Genomic DNA, 21,447 nt, shown 5'->3' on the forward strand with positions numbered 1-21,447 from the left:
AAGGGTGTAAAAGTTGTTTGGTGTCCAGTGACACCAACTCATTGTCTTATTCATAAAAACGACAACAAATGTTTTCAGGCTGTATATTTAAAAATCTGTACTGCAAAGTAAATAAATGAATATATTTACCAGTATCCTTTTTCCTCTGAATCGTTGTTCTTTCCATCAAGAGTGACTTTAGGAGCCTCAAATTCCTTACTTTGGTTTCCCTTTTGTGGAGTTTAATTGTAATGATTTGTAAATATGTTCTTCAGAAAAAAAAACTGACACACATTATGTTATAGCATGTTTACTGTAGAGGCTGCATTTAGAAATAACTTTTATAGGTTAACATTTCCCACAAGTATACTATCTGAATTAAGATGGAAAACCAACAATGTACCCCATACTCAATATGAGCGAATTCCATAATCTATAAAACAGAGCCTGGATTCTGTAAAACATTAATACTGACAGTCATCTTCCCAGTATATGGACATAAAAATAACATGGAATGGAATTTGAGTATTTATGCCACTGTACACACACACACACCCACACCATAGACTAACTAAAGAGATGTGATTGATGTTACTGCAACAAAAAGTATAAAAAATGCCCTTAAGACACCAACATTACTACATAAAATAGGGCCTAAAAGTCTGAGTCTACCATAACCAACTAGCGTTGATTATTTAAAATAAATAAAATAAAATATACAATAATGTATTTAGGAAGATATTATTTAACTCTGAGATAAACCTATTTTCATCTGTTTTCATGTCAAATTGTAATTTATTATAAATGGTGAAATACACCGTGACCAATCTAGACACTCTTTGGGACGCTCTAAAAGGAGTGCTGCAACAAGGTGGATTATAAACTTCTGCACAGACTTGAAACAATGAGATACAAAGTCAAACTAGTCATTAAGGCAAACGGTGGCCATACAAAATATTGCGAATTTTGGATTTTCACTATGTGCGGACAAACGTATGTTTACTTTTATTAGTGAAAATGGTGTCTTTTATATTATGTCAAATAAATCAGTATTTCAGAAATGCTGAAATAAAAGCAGGTTGTATTAGCGGACTCAGACTTTTCAAACTTATTATATGTTGCATTAATGTGTTGTTACTTCAATGCTTGGTTAAAGATAATAAATTAAATAAAAAAAACCTCAGACTAAAACTATGGAGACACATTCAGTGGCAATAAAAATAATGAGCCACAGAAGAAATGTGTTTTCTTACCCTTTATCTTGCTAGTCATGATTTTCTTTTAAAAATATATATTTTTATTTAAAAAATACAATTAATTGTCATGTATTTATCTAATATTTCAGGGCCCTTAGAACCGTTTACACCTCACCCACCGCACTTGGACATTTGCTAAAAAAAAAAAAAAAAGTTTTCCCACAGTGGATAAATTCAAACGCTTAATGCTTTAGAAATGATAGGAATGTATAACCATATTCAAGTATCTGAATCTATAAGCAAAAAGCTTTTTACCAAGGAGAACCGTAAAAAAAATACACACCAACACTAAACAGCGTCCACTTTTAACAGCGTCAGATGTCTCTAAGGTGTTTTAAAAATAAATATTTTTAAACCCAGATTTAAGATAAAGAAAGTGACTGCTGATCTCTCGATAAATTAGAATTACAATGTAAACCTCTTTAGTTAAAGTTCATTTTCCGTAAACGTCTATTAGGAATCTCTATTGCGCTGACCTGGAGAGGCCAAGCCCCCCCCATTATACCAGCTTGAATTGCCACCCCAGTCACTACTGCTAGATCAGGGTCCACTGAAGTGTTTGGGTCCTTAGAGAAAAAGTCTCGGATTACTTGACGTATGCGTGGTATCCGCGTGGAGCCACCGACCAGTACAATTTCATCAACGTCTTCCTTTTCCACGTGTCCTTCTTTTAAGACGCGTTCTACAGGCACTAAGATCTTCTCAAAAAGGTCCTCGTTTAAAGTCTCGAAGAGTTTACGGGATATTTCAATTTCAAATTGTACCTGCTCTTCTAGATTACTCTTCCCAGCTCCGTGTTCTTCTTGAAAACCAGGTTCTTTCAGATTTAAATGTTTTTGGGTTGTGGCGCTTCCCACGGGGTTATCCAACAGCTTGTTTAACTCCGAAGAATCCACATGCTGTGTTTTGGCCAACGTTAATGGCACACGCACCCATGAAGAATCATGGATAGTGAGATTTAACTTCGCTGCTTCCACAGATTGCCTTAATCTGTGTATTTCTTCCTTTTTTGAAGGCAGTGATCCATATTTTGCATAAATAGTATCATACAAATATTGCAGAAGTCGCTGATTGAAGTCTTGCCCTCCAAGCTTATTGTTACCTACATGGAAATTGACATTATTATTAAAAGGTTATACTGCAGAGTACAAAACTTCAATAATCACATGAAATAAGAAAAAGTTTAATACACTGCATCAACAAATGATACTTGGCTGAAAATAAGCAATGAATAAGACTGATGGACGATGCATATGGTATACCCTATGCTTTTTTTAAGGGTGTGTTCATTAATGGTGCCCAGAGATGGCTTCAGGGTCTCATTGGGCTATAAGGCAGTGCAGCCCCATGGCATACACACAAGGTGTGTTTCTAAAACACATATATTACTTATCTTAATCAGTAAACAACATTACATACTTATATCAAGTGTAGCGTGCTGTGAAATGTAATACTTAGGAAAGTGACCTACACTCTTTAAGGTAAATGATAGTACCTATGAATTTAACAGTCATCAGTCCCATAAGTCATCTTCAATTAAAACCGGTCAATCCTCCTTACCTGCCATGGCACGTGTTAAGAACATCCCTCCCTGTTTATTTAACAAAGAGACATCCAGCGTTCCTCCTCCCAAATCCACCACCAGGACATTAAAGACATCGGCCTTGTGAAGTCCATAAGCCATTGCTGCGGCTGTGGGTTCATTGATGACACGCAGGATGTCCAAACCTAACAATAAGAATGATAGGACTATTTCAGAACACTTTACAGTGCAAAAACATCAGTTTATGTAAAAAGTAAGAGAGCAGTCAAATACATTCATTATTAATATTCAACAAAAGCTAAAACAAATTGCTTCTCCAGTCAATGTACGCTGTAACGGACAATTTTCTTATATCCAAATTATAATAATCATTTCCACCATCTCTGCTTCTCCACTAGACAGTCACAGAGGACAGCTGTGATGAGTATCCGTGGGGGTTCTTTTCTCTCTTTTGAAAGTTAGGTTTTAAAAGCGTATTTGTTCCGACTAAATGTATATTATTAACTTACTCCGCTTTCATGACTTGAACGCCCCAAATTCACCATTAAATAAACCAATAAATCATTGGTACATAATAGCGCCACCTGCTGGACATGTCTTTTTTTTCCCTCTTCAGTAACAAAATATTCTCCTTTATTGGAAAACATATGTCAACTTGGACACAGTTATGCATAAAGGCAGCAGCAAGGGATGTATAAGTAAAGATCAATCCTAATATTAAATAAAAAAAATTTGGCCTAGCAGTGAAATTCTAGGTAGCCATGGCCACCTTAATTCTATGATTTGTCCAGCCCCATGCTATTTCAAGTACAGACGTTCCATAAGATAACTCACCAGCCAGGTTGGCAGCTTTGATGGTATAGTTGCGCTGTCTTTCATCAAACTCCGCTGGTACGGAAATGACAGCCTTAGTAACAGGAAGGCCAAGGTACTCTTCTGCCATTTTCTTCAGCTTTAAGAGAAGCCGAGATCCAATATATTCCGGTGTTATTGTGAAGGTTTCGTTTGTTGTGATAGAAAATATCACATCTCCATTGTTGTATAGAACCTGAAAAAATTTAAAATGTTACTTTTTCTTTCTAATTCAAATGACTTCCACAACAGCAACTTAAACCATTACAAAAAAAAAGTGACAAAAGCTTTGATGATACCAAGTGGTAAAATCACTAACATACACAAGCATCACGGTTACGCTTTATGAAAGCTTGTCGATGGGGTATATGGAACGCATGGATGTACACTTAGAGAAAACGTGAATTGTTTTGAACAATTTTTTGTTGAAGAGACCGTTGTTAAGTTATACTTGCCTTGAACGGATACCTTCCACTTTCTTTTTCTAATTCCTCTGGGGTAAAGACTTTTCCAATAAATCTTTTGGCATCATATATGGTGTTCTGAGGATTGGAATCAGCTAGCTCCAAACCATCATATCCCACGAAGATATCTTTTTCAGTAAAGGACACAATACTCGGGATGCTCTGGTGACCGCCCTCATCTGTGATGACTTTTATGTCACCAGTACCTGGGTGGAAAACGCCAACGGAGCAATATGTTGTCCCGAGATCTATGCCAATTACTTTTGGTGTAGGCATAGGCAAATACTGCTGTGCTAAGTACCCAGCTAGCAGAAGAGTCAATATAGCAGAACCTGTATTGGAAACAAAATAAAACAAAATAATTAAAATAACTAATAATTACGATACTATGATAATTTAGGGTCCATAATGCAAAGACGCATTGGTCATTAAGGCAAAATACAATACATCCAACAGCTCCAGACCAAGGGCATCCAGATGTCATGGAAGACGCATTCAACTGCTTCTGCTGCAATACGTGCTGCCGCAGAGCTCAGCATTAAGCGTGTTTTCAATTCACGCCATTATTATGGTAGCCTGAACGGCAGGCTACGGTGCCATCAGCAAACAGATCCAAAACATATGGTTTCTCATACAAAAAATATACTGGGCTATAGCCAAGGAGAAAATTGGTCTTTTGTTAAATAAATTAAACCGTTTTAGTTGCTTTACATCATATTGCACAATAACAGGACATCTCTCACAAGCCAAAAACATTCATTCTTGCCCAATCACGACAATAAAAATAGCTTTAAAATAAACCAAAAAGTATACAGGACCAAAAGAAAATAACGGATGTTTTCACGTAAAATAGACACGTTACTAAAACACGTTACAGGATGAATTCACTGAGCCGGGAGTTTGACTTGGTTCTAAACACTCTCAGGTCGGTCGATATTGAGGTTCTGTAAATTTGGGACGGTTGGAACTCTTTTATAACAATAAAGACCCTGGTAGAGAAATTACACAGAAACCCCTCGCAGTACACGGGATTATTGAGTGCGTCATGTTTCATGCCACACAGAGAACAATCTATATAATAACTGCCATATACAGAGTATGTATGTATGTGCGTGTGTACTGTATGTATGTACGTATGTGGATACATACACATGTATGTTTCGCTTGGCTGTAACGAAGTGTGTCACGTAACAGCTGTCATTAAGGCGGCGTGAATCACTACACGTTTATCAGCCGTTTATATGCGTGGAAGCCGGTGGAGTCCGGCCCGTTTCTCGGACTCCGGTGTGCCAGATGCCGGTCACTGATGCAACAGAACCGCAATACTTACAAGTCCTCTACATGGAAGGCACGCGTGTAACTCTGGGCCTCGGGCTTTTATTGTATTCTACCTTTTACTTGGTAATATACAGGCTGAGGAAGGGACACACCGTGAGCTGCCGCGCTCATAAAGCATTTCTTCATAGTGAATCGCAGCCATATGTTTAGTCTGCCTCCGGTACAGCTCTATCTTACCACCAACAAGCCGGTGCCGAGGGGAGGTAACAAGCTGGCTGGCTTTACCCCACAGGAGGTAACAGAAATAACGGGGAGAAATAAGGATGCACACCATATTACATATCAACGGTTCTCTTACCGCTTCTCTGGAGGATACCAGGGAGCCCTGGCTTTCTAAAGTAAAAGGTCGGCACTCACCCAATATTGTCATCTCCCCGGACATGTTCCGTGTTGTGCTCCTGTGTTCTGTACCAACTACGGTTTGAGGGAAGATTGTAATTTCCCCTTTGACAAGCCGGTATGCGACACTTCCGGTGGGCAAGAGATGACTGTGCCTAACCGAGAACTGCCGGAGCCTATGTCACGGATACCTTTGAGCAGAGCATGCTGGGAGGTGTAGTCTGTTGTCCAGGAAGGCATTCAAGGCGCAGAGCATGCTGGGTGATGTAGTTTGTTGTGAGTCCAGGGGAGACGTTCTCGGCAAAAACCATGTTGGGAGATGTAGTCTGTTGCGAGTCCAGGGAGACGTTCTCGGCGCAGAGCATGCTGGGAGATGTGGTCTGTTGTGAGTCCAGGGAGGCATTCCCGGCGCAGAGAAGGCTGGGAGATGTAGTCTGTTGTGCGTTCAGGGGACGTTCTCGGCGCAGAGCATGCTGTGAGGTGTAGTTTCCTCTGTCCAACGCAAGGATTCTTGCCTGCTAGGAAGTGTCGGCTGCGGTTACTTAACGCGAATGTATGCGAGAGGCTGTATGGTTATGAGAACCGGGTAGCTGTTCATTCATAACATATCCTGAAAATACAGGAGAAAGGGGCAAATGATGTCATAACCTCCGATATGGGAGATATTTCTAGTTTTTGGCGAAAATTTATTTTTCCAAACTTCCAATCGTACACCAGCAATAAAAAATGAGCAAATAAGAGTAACTTCTGCAGATGTTTTCTTTCTAATTTTTTAACCCCAGTTTTCCCATTCTGCACCATATTTATTTCGCCTTCCTTTATAAGCTTAGTGATCATGCTTGTGATCACGGGGAATACATCATATACATCACATACCATATATATCATATACATCATATATCATTAAATATGTACTGTATCGTACATTGTTCCAAAAGTGCCATACAAAATCTACCACTTGGTGGCACTGCTGCGCTATTGCAGTTGTGCATGAAGTATCGTTCAACGAATATATTCTTCTCTGTTAAAATAACATAAGAATGAATCTTTACATTAATAATTATTTTTGGTTATATTTAATGAAATCCATTTTTAAAATAAGTGTGTTTTTTGAAGACATTTCTAATTGTGATAGAGCACCAATGCCATCTAGTGGTGACTGTTACACAGGTCTATAGTTTCTGTAATATTTTAATCGCTATATTTTAACCATCAGCTGGGTTATATATATATATATATATATGTGTGTGTATATTTGAAGAATATGAGTGAAAGTGCACTTAGTACATATATCTCAAGGTTTTTAATGAGCTATAGAAAAGAACACATTATCTAGAATTAGCTGACAAAAGAAGCCTTCCTCCACAATTTCTCACTGAGCCCTCCTCCACAATCTCTCACTGAGCCCTCCAAATGTATATTAAGAAAAACGGTATTGATTAAGCTGTAATTCAATGGCTAATAGATTTAACTAAAATTGTTCGTGATGCAGGTACTGCGGCAATGTCAGTGGTTGTTATATCCTAATAGAGGCTATAAAGAGGGTTTAGGTAGCATCCGACATTTTATATTCAATGGATTACAATCGCATCAAAGCCAAGAAAGACAAATGCTAGCAGTTCCAGATTTTATAGGCTGCAGAGTAACCTGTCTGGACCTTTCCACCTCACCCCAAGAGCTTCTTGACAGTTCCTCTGTAGAACATTGTGAACTGTTGACGTAGGGATTCCAAGGTCCTTGGAGATGGCCTTGTACCCTTTAGAATTCTTATGTTTGGGGATAATAACCTTTCTGATACCCCCAGACAGCTCTCTTGTCTTCACCATTGTCAAATAGAACAGGCAATAAAAGTGTCCTTTTCAAGCTTTAAATCCATCACTGATTGGTTCATTCACTCACAATTGATCACAAGTGAGTCTAATTTCCCAGCAGTGACATTCTAGTTCTTCTGTTTAAACTGATTTGAATTCTGATTGTGCTAGTAACCATGTCATGGCAATACTTTATAGTTTTATACATTTTCTCTCATTTCTTTTCTAATTGTTACTTTTTTATCCTGGGCTGTTCTGTATCAAACCTGTGTATATAGACCAAAGATATTGGACATGATGTACAAAGTACTTAAGGGTACAAAGTATTATTTGGACCAAAGTCTTCAGGAGTCCCAAATGCTTACCTGGCCTGTCCTTATTAGTGAATAGACTAATAGATCCCATTTCACGTGTATTAGCCTCATCTCTCTGAGATCCCCTGACATCTCCCTGGTGATCCTTAATGTTACACACACGGAATTGTATTTTGTATTTATTTTGCATAATAGAACCAGAATGTATCCAGTTAACAGTTAAGTAAAGACAATAATATGCATAAAAAAGGAATGTCATTTATAAGGTTTAACCCATTCAGGGGTGCAAAGCACAAAAAGGACTATGGATGCGTTTCTAAGGGATTATGTCATAATAGCATATATATTTCATTGACCAAACATAGTTTACATGATTTATCACATTTAATTCATGTATTTTTATTTAGATTATATACAATATGATTAACCCTTTGATTCCTACAATGCCCTTTTTTCTTGCATTAACCTGGAGAATGTTATCAGATGTACAGTGGTTATCTATTCAATTTAATGTGTGTGTATATATATATTATATATATATATATATATATATATATATATATATACACCCCAGTCTCTTGATGCCCTGCAGAGTGTTTCAGAGTGAAACATTCTGCAGAACCACTTAGAAATTACAAATATAAACTATAAAAATATGTACATACAATATACACAGAAATGCAAATATTTACAAAATGTAAAGCACAAACACAATATTTGTTACAAGCTATCTTTGCAAATACTTGTGTCCTCGTACACCCTCTAATACTTTAGGTCACGGGAACATCCATCAAAAACCAAGGCAACAGGAATCATGCACTATTCACTAAAGTTAAAATGGGTTCATGTCCCATATATACACAAAACATAGTATGATAGGAGTGACATGTTAAAAGACATGATTAAACAATATGGCTAAATGCTTATTGCGGATAACTTGCTTCTGCATTATAATAGTTATACAATAAATACAACATTTTTCTCACTCTAGATTCTAAGCTCCTTTGCGCAGGGCCCTCCTCACCTGTTGTATCTGTAAGTCAAATTGTTATGTAATATACTACATGTTATGTCTACCTATTGTACAGCGCTACGGAATTTGATGGCGCTATATAAAACAATAAATAATAATAATACATGGTGATCTTTTCTAAACAAAAGAAAAAGTTTTGAAAACTCCTACTTGAAAAATAGTACATACATTCTGATGACCTTGACACATCTTGTACCATAGCTGTCACCAAATGGGGTTGTATAGATACAAATGTAAAGTAAAATTTTCTTGGTAGATGGATATATATATATTATATATATATATATATATACACACCTTAAAAATCTAGTTGTTTGTCTTTAACTTACTCATTAAGTAGATCTCTAGATAAAAAAACCTACAGCAGTAAACCTTCTAGTGCTAGAACACCATTATATTAAAAATATCAAAGTAGCTTTGGGGGGATAGCCAGCTCACACCTGCCCAAAGCACATTAATATCGTATGGAATTTAGCTATCAGGTACAAACTGTCCATCCATCAGTTTCTCTGTATCGAGTCCGTCCAGTGGCACAGAGGGCCAGTATCAGCTTCAGTTAAGCGGATTCTGTAATGGTGATTTTCTGCACGCCTTCGCACAGTATTTTAGACTCTGTATCATCTTTGTTACTTTCTGGATTGTCTATAGAAATGTAACATCCCGAGTCTCTCGGACAGTCATTTAATTCACATTTACTTGCACAAATATTAGGAGTCAATGTCATCAGTGAAGATTTATTTTCAAGCTCTTCATCATCTGTTGAAAAAAAAAGAAAAAAAAACACATTAAAAACAAAAGCTTTTTTTTGTTTTTGCCTTAAGATAAAAGCTTCCATTCCAGCTCTTATTGCTGCATCATCGTACTTTACACGAAAACTTTGGTTGGTCATTAATTCAGATCATCATCTGGTTGGATTTGGGCCAGTTTGCTGAAACGATAGGGACAGATATTGAGTAGTTGTTAGGATTCTGCCAAACTTAGACGAGAGAGAGCTTTTCCCAGAGACTCACATAATCATTCTGTGGTTTGTGCCATTAGTCAGCGTTCCTTAGATTTCACATTAGGTCAGTAATACCCTACCCATACTAAACCATCTTCCAGATCCAGGGCTAGTGATTCAAATCCTAAGGCGGAGAGGTCCAAGAGGATAAGCAAGGAATAGTGACCTTTTTATTTACAGGGAAGGTGGTAGATACATGGAAAAGCCTTCAGATGTGGTAGAGACTAATATAGTAAAGATAGGTATAAAGCCAAGAGAAGACCAAGCACAGATTAAGGTCTTTAAGTCTTTAAATTAGGCAGACTAGATGGGTCGAATGGTTCTTATTGGCCAAATTCTGCATTTCCAAGGAGGAAGCTGACAGGCTCACATTATTCTCTACCTGGGTCGCAATGGAAACCAGTGATGTCCACCAACTTCAATGCAGTGACCTTGGTGGAGGTCAGAACTGATTATAAAATGGCAAACAGGGCCCTTTTTTATCTAATATATTGGTTTGTCTCTGTCAAATATAAAAACTCAAGTCCCCGATTCCAAATCTATACCTATAATCCCATGAATCTGGCTAATTCCACCTGCCTGTCCTTAAATTATCTTCCGTAGGACTCCCCATACCTCCCATGAAGCGATGACCTATAAAGTGCTAATCCTGTTTGTATTTTCAAAGTCAGAAGCGTTAACTGAGGTTTTAAAAGATTTATTTTGCCCAATAAATCCAAAGTGCTTGTAAACTGCTGTGAATGACCAAGTAAAGATTATTTGTATACACAGATAATAAACCCTATTCTAGTACGTATTATAAACTTCTAAACAATTTACTGTATTTTTAATGTTCAGCTTTTATGATATACAGATGTCATGGCATAATAGCTGTGGCCACCAAAATAAATAAAATACCGGAAATACACATTGCTTGCTGATATCCCCAAAATTATTATCTAATTGTATTATCTCTGTATCCTATCATATAAGGGTATATTAAAATTAGGGTTGTAGAAATATTGTATTAGTTCCTGTTTTAAAACAACCCCCCCCCCCAAAAAAAAAAAAAATCTGAAGATGATAGCCTCCAGGTCTGCAGATTAAGAAAGTTTATTGGGAAAAAAATGAAATAAAACCCAGTTTTCTTTAATGCTAATCTACACTACTAAGCACAGCACTGTATTTAGTGATCAAATAAAAATATATAATTTTCCATAGGACGTCCCCTTTAACTACATGAAAGGAGAGCAACAACTGAACGCTTTTGGCGACAAACCTGGAGAATCCTCAGGTATGATTATTATTCAGGGTTACTGCTCTTTTGCTGTTATCTGGAGGACAGTGACATTGCTTAAGGTCAGAGAAAGAAGTGAAACTCACTATCGCAATCTTGCAGGTTTTCTATGGCAACCAGTAGTCTTGCTCTTTCTTCTGGGTTTGTGATGTTGAGTTCAGAAAGATGACTTTCCTTTAGATCTCTTAAGTCTTCTAGTGTTTCATATCCATTCAGCAGGAAACTGGATACGTAATCCTATAAAGTACAAACCATTAAAGGTTTTCTTAATTATTACATTGATGCTACTATAAAGCCAGAGAGAGTAATACTGATATATGGTGCAAGAGTATACATCACTATGATGAAATTTGTTTTGATGAAATTTAATATGTTATATTTCCTGTTTGAAAAAAAATGATAATTTACGTTAAAATGGGTAAATTGATTTCAGCACAGGCTGAGTGTGAACAGGGTTTGAAGTCAAAGTGATTATGGAGTCTTGTGTGTTTTGTATAGGTGTTAGCATCACATGCTTTGACATGATAAAAATGTCCCCCAACTTTAAAAGGCCTCGTACCTGTAGATTCAGTCGCTCCATAAGTTCTTGCAAAGTTTTTGGTCTTGGCCTTTTACTTCTTCTCCTGGTTATTGTCTTTTTGGGTGGCGTCTCCTCTTCAGATATTATGTCAACATAAATAAATTTAAAATTGCCCACTTTATTGTTTAACATGCCGGTCCAAATACCCATGGGCGTTTTGAAGATTATGTCTATAATGTCCCCTTTCTGGGGAAAAAAAAAGTTAATACGATTGTTAAAACATGCCATATGGAGGAGCAGGGACATTGTTACTCTGTAATCTTTAGCAAGGTTTCCTGAGATGGCTAGGGTGGTCCAAAGACCATTCATCATTGGTCCCAGCTAATGTTATCCACTGAACACACAAAACCAAGAGTCTGCAAAGGACCTCACTAGGTGCAACCAAGGTCAAACTCCTTTTAACTTAAGGCAAAGTAGTCAGGAGAGCTTCCGTTTGTGGTTTCTGCTGCCTTATTTTGCTACTCAGTATAAAGGGCCAACACAGGCAGGTTTTTCAGCATGAAGGGCTAACCCATCCCTGTATAATGCACATTCCAATGTGTAAGGAGACCTTGAAGAGATCTTACTGATTTATCTATTCATTATACAGGGCCAACAGACCTCTTCCTGTAGCTTATTGGGTTCAAGGAGTTGAAACACAACACAAACTTTCCTGTTAGCTTCCCTTTAGTGAATGGAGCTCAAAGATGGATGTCTAGAACTGAGAACATTATTCAATTATTAAATACCCGGCACCTCAAGAATCCTAATTCAGTGGTTTATATTCCAGTTACAATTTGAGATCCACTATGAAATCCAGTCCTAGCACGCAACCGGCATTCAAAAACAAAAGCGAGAGAAACCTTTAGATCAAATATTTTCCAATGCATTCTTGAAACAATATGGAAAATGTTCACATTTTTCTCAAGAAAGTAATGAAAATTGTGATGAATTACCTTAATTTTCAATGACTCCATGTCATAAGGGCTAGGAGTAAAGTCAGTATGGACTCTGGCACGGCCACAGAAAGGGCCAGTGTAAGGCATATCTTCATCAAGTCTGAAACTATCCCGGTTACTTGTTCCATCAGAACAGCTGGTTATACCGCCTATGGAAAAAAGTTATCATTTATTGATGTTATTCTAGTATTTACTCATTCACTGATAACTCAGCATGTAGGTCTAGAAGGGACATAACAAAGTCCGCTTTCCTAATTTATCTTACCCACCATCCTTAAACCAAATCCTGATTAATAGAAAAACATGTTTTCTGTGTATGGGGTCAAAACTTTAGTAACGTCTTAAAATATGATAATTTTTATTAAAATTAAAAAAGTTGCTTGTATATGTAGAAGAAACGATGACTAGAGAAAAATATTTCAGTAGTAGCCTACTGGGTAGCCTACCTGGGAATTAAATAAGTACTAATACAAAAAATAATTGATGTCACCACTTTTAACCCATCCCAAAACATGGCTTTAACGTGGAGTTGACATTTTATTGGACCACCTATGTTTTAATGGAAAGTCCTTCTCTAACTTCAGTCCAGCAGAGATGTACCCTAGCACACAGTGTATAGATTTCCAGAACGTATTTACAAAAGCAGACCGTGATTCATTCATTTTATTGACTGCTAACACATTCTGTTTCATTTAATTCAGCCAGCTGAATGGTTTAATGGCCATGGTTTAATAGCCAATACACTTCAACATAGAAAAATATAAAATTATTCATTTGGTGAAGAAAAACAAGCATGCCAATTATACACAGCATGGTTGCCAACTACTGAAATCCTCTAGAGAAGGTTCTGGGAAGATGGGCATATAGTGGTCTAGGTAGACAATGCCGCGGGTTTGTGGGGGGCTCAGGTTCCCTGTTGCGCTGCTGCTCAATGGGCCAGTTAAAAGGGAGATCTATGATCTCTTTGACCGTTCCATTTACATAATGCAAGTCTAATTTATTCCTTCTCTTAGATCATCAGATACAGGTACCGGGAAGTGTTGTTCCTGATCGACTTTGCATCTTTTTTGACTTGTAACAATGTAACTATAGTAGGAAAACCATAATTCTATAATAGGAATCACAAATAATAATTTGTTTAAGGGAATACACTTGTACGCGCATCCACAACAGTTACATAGTTCTCAAAATGCTTAACAAAAACAAAATACAATGCCGTTTACTCTCTACATAATGAGCCGCAGTGAATAACGGGCGTTTATTCAATAAAGTGCACTTATAAATTGTGATTAGCTATGCCTTGTGAAGGGAATCTGAGACTTTATAGTAGAAATATATAAGCCTGGACCATCTTAACATACCGTATTTGCTCGATTATAAGACGAGGTTTTTTTCAGAGCAAATGCTCTGAAAAATACCCCTCGTCTTCTAATCGGGGTTGTCTTCTAATCAGACCTCAAATAGAGGTCTGATTATGAGACTAAGATCCAGATCCCCCGCACCGCTGCAGGGGACCTGGATCCTCCTGTCTCCCTCCCCCACACTTACTCACCGGTGCTTCCTGCTGTATTGCCGGGGCAGCGGGTTGACGTCTACGCGATCCGCGTAGACAACGTCCGCTGCAGCCGGAAGGAGGTGTGGCTAGCAGCGGGGGTTGTCTGCGTCCGTCGCGGATACCTTCCCCGACTGTCAGAAATCAGAGTTCCCCGCACAGGTGCCGGAACTCTGATCTCTGACAGCCGGGAAAGGTATCCGCGACGGACGCAGACAACCCCCCGCTGCCAACTCCACCTCCTTCCGGCTGCAGCGGAAGGAGACGTCAACCCGCTGCCCCGGCAATACAGCAGGAATTTGGAAGCACCGGTAAGTGTGTGTGCGTGTGTGTGTTAAATGGGGGACATAGGGCATTTCTGGAATGCCTTATACCCCTATATGCCACTCTGGCACTTAGGGGGTTAAAAGGCATATTATGGGGCAGAGTGGCATATAGGGAGTTATAAGGCATTTCAGGAAGCAGAGTGGCGTTAAGGGGGCATTTAATAGAGCACTCTGCCTCCTGAAATGCCTTATAGAGTGCTCTATACAATGCCTTTTAACTCCCTTAATGCCACTGCCTCCTGGAATGCCTTATACCTCCCTATATGCCACTCTGCCCCATAATATGCATTTTAACCCCCTAAATGCCAGAATGGGATATAGGGGTATAAGGCATTTCTGGAGGCAGAGTGGCACATAGGGGGTCAAAAGGCATACCATGGGGCACAGTGGCATATAGAGGGTTAAAAGGCATATCATGGGCCACAGTGCCATATTGGTGTGGCAAGCCTGGGGGCAGATGTGCGTAACTGGGGGACAGGTTGGAAAATACAAGGAAATAAAAACAAAAAAAATATTTTTCTCAATCATAGCTTTTATTTAAAAAAATAGTTTACATGAATTAACATTTACTGGTAAAACTTTTTTCCTTTAGGGTCGTCTTATATTCAGGCTTTTTCTTTTTTTCCTAAGTTAATATTCAGATTTTGGGGGGTCGTCTTATAATCAGGGTCGTCTTATAATCGAGCAAATACGGTAATACACGATCACAGAAAAGTGCCCCCCCACTCCCAATTCTTTGACATATAACTGACCACATAAAACAGCTAATCCAATTTGGCTCATTGTTGCCACAATAACTTGCCATAAATTAACAATTATTTTTTTTCCCTGTAATTTTTTTTGACAGTTATCAAATTGGTCATCTAACTAGGAAACTGAGTTGCTCAGCCATTAGTTAATAGGATTTGTATGACATTCACCGCAAACACTGATGGAAAATGTCCTTACGTAGTACGGTGAAAACGTTAGCTCAGCACCAGTTGAGGAAACTCCAGTTATTTAATTGGTTTAAGCATTTATATAAATTATTATTGATTGTTGATCATATAGTATTTTGGCTTTATCATTGTAAATGAACACAAAATGCTTTGATTATTATCACACCTGAAAATCAATCCATTAAATGAAACAATTCCATTGATATATTGAATAGCTGGACTCTGAAATAATTTCTACTTACTAGATGAACTTTGTCCACTGTTAAGACTGTAGAGGCTTTCCACGGATTCACTGGCTTTTAGAGGGACTTTTTCCGTAGGGAGTCCACCTCCAGGGTCAGTGTCTTTGTAAGCGTAATATCCATCCACATCATCACTCTGAAATGCAAAATACAATAAAGAGACAGAAAACTTAGCAAATATGCTTCTTTCTATTTTTTAAGGAGCGGTTAACCCTTGATTTATTTCTGGGCACAATGATTTGCATCAATTAATATTTTACGCTCTTAGTAGAGTTTTATTGAGGAAGACTGCTAATTCATTTTCTTGCTGGCACCTTCTTACATTGGGCGATTTATAAAGAAACAGGACTTTCGGGAGGTTTGAGTAAATGTATAAGCCAGAAACAGCATGTTGGTGTGCGCATGTATTGGGCAATTGTGTTTAACCCTTCCTCTTTTGACATTTTTACCATGTGTTTGTTTAATAATGTCTATAGATATATATATATATATATATATATATATATATATATATATATATATATATATATATAATACACATACATATACAGGTCCTGCACATCCATGCACATATCATGGAAGAAACAATGGAGTGACTTCCAATATGGATGCTAAAAGAACTTAAGCAATAAATAAGACATGACTGTTCCTTTAAATCCATCATTGCTTCACTTTGACATTATTTTTTCCTAAACAACTGCTATATATTCAACAAAATGCCAGTTTCAGTGATATTTATTTAGTAGAGTATATATATATATATATATATATATATATATAAGAGAGATACTGTTATATACAGTATCACTCACTAATAGTGGAATAAGCAAACAATTCCCTGATTTAGGGACGTGGTTAAACTACAAATACACTTTGATCTACGAGAAGGATGTATATAGAATTTCTTAAAATAAACAGATTTCTAGCATTTGTTTTACTTACATTTAGATACCATGTTTGATAACACTATGGTTAGCAGATAATGGAATTACTGAATTACTGCATTTTTTTTCTTTGCAGATTTGCTGACTTTTGATATTCTCCTGATAATGTTTTTCGTGTGTATGTGCTATTATCACTATTATCTAGTGGTCATTCTTATTCTGTTGACGAAGGTTGTTAATGTTCCACATGGGGTTTCCAACAGGTACAGCCGCCATGTTTGAGAGGTATTATTATTATTATTTATTGTTTTATATAGCGCCATCAAATTCCGTAGCGCTGTACAATGGGTATAAATGAAATGGAGATCTTCAAAATGTTAAAAATAAAAATCTGAATTCCAATAATCTAGACCATAGTATCCCAACCTGTAGTACCTACCTACCTAGAATAGAACCGTGGCCATATATCATTATTACTTCATTCTTCTTCAAAACATAGTTTGTGTAGAATATTTACACTAAGGCTTTTACTGTGTACAGTTTCAAAAATATTTTTTATCATAATATATTACTGATAATATACAAATGTATATCTAATGATTTTTAACATGCTTTACCATGTCCTCTGAAAGTGCCTTGACATATTTTTTCCCCATTTTTTTCCTCATAGTCAGCGATATAGCTTTCATCTTTTTGCTCAGGCTTCCGGCATTATTCAACGTCTTATCACCATCTACAGTTCCTCCTTCGCATGTGCTCTCGGTTTCACAATTCTATAAACACAAAAAAAGAAAGATCAGTTCAGAATCATTTCCCCTTTCTGTGTGTTGTTCATATTTTAGTACGACGAATATATATGCTGCATCTGCCACAACCATTAATATTTTCCACAATTTGTAAAAAAAGAAGAGAAATGTAGAAAGTCTACTTTTTCCGTAGCCGTAATAGTAGCCATTCCTTTTTATGGCATATTCATCAAGGACTGCATAGACTCTAATGCAGTAGAGAAATGATAAGATCCTATGAGACTTCATGACTTCATAACTGCTACCAGGGTATCTTAACATCTAATAATTTAACAGTTACCTGGGTATACTTGGAACAGAAATACAATTTATTTGGTTGCAATTACTCTGTCTGAATTGAGCTGCAGAATCTGAACTTTTTTTACTTGGACATTATATTTCTAGATTGTTAGCTCGTTTGAGCAGGGCCCTCCTTATCTTTAATCAAAATTGTTATTTGATGCACTACTCCCTATGTTTACCATTGTACAATACTTTGGCATATGATGTCACTACATCAATTAATCAATGCATAATAAACAGTTTAGGAATGGGAAATTCACTAAGAGTTCACAGCTGAGTTTATTCCAAGTGCAACCAAGCTAAACACAAGTTTACGCAAGATTTAGTTACTTATATTTACTTTTTCGGTCACTAAGGCGTGTGTTCTATGTAACATATTTTCCAACTCAGAGAATCCTTAATGTATAGACATGCTCAATTGGTCATCCTATTCTTTACATGGCTATGGGTGTAGGAACCAGAAAGGATTTGTACCATTTACATTTGGATCACCCGTAAAAGAGTGAGTCATTTGCAGCGGTATGGACGATTTGGCAGTCTATATTTGCCAAAATTCGGCCGTGACTTTTCGGAGCTCCCTTCAGTATACAGAGTATACAGGGCAGCTGTGAGCCTGTGATGAGGACCACATTTTGGCCGCCTTGAAAGATAGCCCTGCATAAAGAGTTTATAGAATAATCCAAGGAGAAGATAGCTTTTTCTTATCGGATACCTGGACCTTAAAAAAAAAAAAGAAAACCACCAGACCAGGCATCTTGTCTTAAGGCCACTAAGCTTTAGTCATCATTTTCCTGCCTGCTTCTACTAAAAGGTACAAAATAAACATATTCATTGAATGGCTATGAAGAGAAACTCCTTATGAACAATATGTATGTTATGTTTGCCTGTGAATACAATAATCCAGGTGGTTCTATTGTTGTCTACATATGACTTTAAACTGGGAAACCAAAAACACATCATTTTAAAGCAAAGAAGGTTAATATGCTTCATGTTACAATATTACTTGTAAATCTGTTTCACCGTTCTTTGATTATTTGTCCAATATGTAGGACAATTTATAATTTGTATTTATTGGGTAGAAAAAGAAAAACACAAACCTCATGCACATCTTCAGGCTTGGAAACGGACGACTTCTTGAAACGGTCAAAGTTTCCAAAACTACTAGTGCGCTGGAAACAGAAAGATACCAATTTTATAAACTGTGAACATCACAGCGGGCTATCATGATCCAGTATACGATTATTATTACAATATCTAGATAGACCTTAATCTAAAGATTACTATATTATTAGTAAAATTGTGCAAGTTTATTTTTAATTGCTTTGATAAAGCATCATATTTGTACAGATTCGAAGCCAGTCCCAAGGTTTTAGCACCCTATACGAGCTGTGTCTCTGGACGTCCAGTCATCACGTCTCCTTAGTAAACGATTGTATTGTAACTCGCATTCCTTCGCCTGCATCTTGCAAACTTTAAAGTTGCATGTACTCACAAACAACTAGTAAATATGTGAGATGTTTTGTGAGCGTCAGCCTGTACCTATAATGTTACTGGGCAATGCTTAAGAGAAATACTGGGGGACAAACTACATGCGCAGACCATTAAAACCAATAGAATGCTCCTGCTGATTGTTCCACGTTTAAACAAGACTTTCTGAATTTAAATAGGGACTTATGCTTCTAAAAGTGACCACTACATCCTGGGCCACATGCATTGTAGTCCATTGTAGTTACTTCCATTGGATCTTTTTTTGTTGCTGTAAACCACGACTCCTTTCTCTCCTGTTCACTTGTTTCCAATAACCTCCCAAATAATCTTTAAACACATCTGCTAGTTATTTATAGCATGTTTTACAGCTATACGCATTGTTCAGATACCCAAGTCAACTGTGTCTAATAACTAAAGGGAGGATTATGCTTTTAACCCTTTTGCTTCAAATCATGTATAGTTTGGCAAAGGTTACTTTTGGTAATCCGTGTTCTTCAAATGTTTCAGAGGGGACTAAAGGGGGGGGTAAGAAACTTAATTGTAGTCCTGCCCATTCCCGCTTGTGCTTTTGCCCATATTTTACCCACTTCCTGCACGTTTTCTTGAAAATGCCCTACCTACAAATCTTTTTAAATATCTCCGACAATGGGGGGTATTGTGAAAATGAACTCCTGGCATGTAAATCAAGCCCAGCTGTTTAAAGTGTGTGCAAGGAAAGCTACTAGTTGTTTACATGGAGAAAAGCCAATATGCTTTGTGTGAGTGAAACAGTATATTGGTATCATTAGCTAACGAGGATTCCAACAACCAGAGGACAGTTACAGGGGGACTGAATCTAAGTTCATTTACATGGTCCTGGTCCTTTGATGCCCAAAACAAGCTTATGCAAGTTACCCTCTTCACACAGTGAACAAGTAGCTTGAAGGTGGCACGGTGACACTCAGCATATTGAAGGGAACAGTAGGCTGCTTCCTTGTGTTGTAGTGTGAGATCATGTCAAACATACAATAGCCAGCCCTGATCATCATCATCATCATTATCTTGTTATTGGTTTTGCTCCTTCCTATTATTTGCTAGTATTGTACCAAAACTACAAATCTGATCGTCCGTTAGACCCCAGGTAAGCACATTAGAGGGGGAATGATAAGATATAATGCACAATTTTACACCCATGTGTCCTTGTTGAGAAGGGAAACCTTCAAGGCTCGTTTCTAGAAGCTCAGAATGTTTGCTGGATATAAAAATATCACAGGGTTCTACAGCCCTAAAAGCCACAATAATGTGTATAGAAACGGGTTCATAAACTGTGTGCATAAAATATGCTGTTCTCCTTCTAAATGCCATACTCAGTTACATAAATAGCTATAGTTATGTGAAAAAGTCAATCTTCAAAAGACAATGCCCCCTAAATATATATTACACTAAATGAGAGATGGGAGCTACCTATTGAAGCCACAATCACCCATGGGGGGTGCTCCCTTCCGCACCCAGTAGTCACTGATGCTAGATTCACCCCTGTGTAACGCTGTCAGATTTGCTTCCAATTCTATTCCTGCTAGCCTTTAAATAAATAAAAAAAAGATGTCGCTTTGATGTGTCTGCACCCAACTACATATCAAAAATGGCAAGCATTGCAGGCAAAATACAGAAACGTGCTTGCTCGAACTAGAATCCTCGTATTTTGTAACACTTTCTTAAAGCTACTGTCGTTTTGCCACGAAGGTCTAAAACAAAATAAAAGGCCAAGACTAGATTAGTTTATTTGATGTATCACTTTGATTCATCTGGTTAATGATCAGAGCAGAACACAGCCCTTGGCTCTGTTTTGTTTCTGCTAACCTCCCTCTAGCAAAGTGCCATTAATTCACTGGCATGTGCCAACTCAGCATATCAAGGTCAGTCTTGTCTTTCAAGGGGAACCTTTGGAGACATAATAAAACTGACAGAAAGTTCTTTTTTTTGCATGGTTTATGTTTTCAGAGTTCAACATCAGCCTTTAATATCAGGCAACTTATAGAGCTTGTGATCCAGAAGCCTCAAGTTTTTTTTTGGAAGATACATTTTTTGAAGATAAAATAGTGACAGATTTATACAACGTTACTAGAAAATATGTAATCTATAATAAACTGAAATACATGATGTCTTTTCCATAACAGCATCCTGCTGCCCTTGCAAATAGGAGTTATCAGGCTGGTTAAACTGTGTA

At 37.5% G+C, this 21,447-nt stretch overlaps 2 protein-coding genes across 2 annotated transcripts in view; both read right to left on the minus strand.

Moving 5' to 3' along the window:
• Positions 1-1,657: 1,657 nt before the first annotated feature.
• On the minus strand, positions 1,658-5,814 carry LOC149285320 (heat shock 70 kDa protein 13-like). The gene is made up of 5 exons (XM_089495540.1): positions 5,790-5,814; positions 4,086-4,426; positions 3,613-3,826; positions 2,796-2,963; positions 1,658-2,337 (listed from the first exon to the last, which is right to left on the minus strand). The coding sequence occupies exons 1-5, from the start codon at positions 5,812-5,814 to the stop codon at positions 1,658-1,660; spliced, it is 1,428 nt and encodes a 475-aa protein (XP_089351666.1).
• Positions 5,815-9,485: 3,671 nt separating this feature from the next.
• The window catches only part of LOC149285321 (uncharacterized), a 63,863-nt gene continuing 51,901 nt past the window's right edge, over positions 9,486-21,447 (minus strand). Inside the window, exons 5-11 of the mRNA XM_089495537.1 lie at positions 18,851-18,922; positions 17,283-17,438; positions 15,782-15,917; positions 12,721-12,872; positions 11,765-11,971; positions 11,292-11,442; positions 9,486-9,685 (exon numbers count right to left, since the gene is read on the minus strand). Of these exons, the coding sequence (XP_089351663.1) occupies positions 9,486-9,685; positions 11,292-11,442; positions 11,765-11,971; positions 12,721-12,872; positions 15,782-15,917; positions 17,283-17,438; positions 18,851-18,922 (1,074 nt within the window). The remainder of the gene's footprint in view (positions 9,686-11,291; positions 11,443-11,764; positions 11,972-12,720; positions 12,873-15,781; positions 15,918-17,282; positions 17,439-18,850; positions 18,923-21,447) is intronic.

Source organism: Sceloporus occidentalis, unplaced genomic scaffold (genome assembly GCF_023333645.1).
Source record: "Sceloporus occidentalis isolate IW3139 unplaced genomic scaffold, rSceOcc1.0.p SCAF_81, whole genome shotgun sequence".
NCBI classification, from domain to species: domain Eukaryota; kingdom Metazoa; phylum Chordata; class Lepidosauria; order Squamata; family Phrynosomatidae; genus Sceloporus; species Sceloporus occidentalis.

Excerpts from the sequence above, each read along its gene's own strand:
- LOC149285320 (XM_089495540.1), bottom strand. The coding sequence starts at position 5,814 with ATGTCCGGGGAGATGACAATATTGG. Across the intron at positions 3,827-4,085 it reads GTGGAAGGTATCCGTTCAAG|GTTCTATACAACAATGGAGA; the intron begins GCAAGTATAACT and ends AAATTTTTTCAG. Across the intron at positions 2,964-3,612 it reads CAAAGCTGCCAACCTGGCTG|GTTTGGACATCCTGCGTGTC; the intron begins GTGAGTTATCTT and ends TCTTATTGTTAG.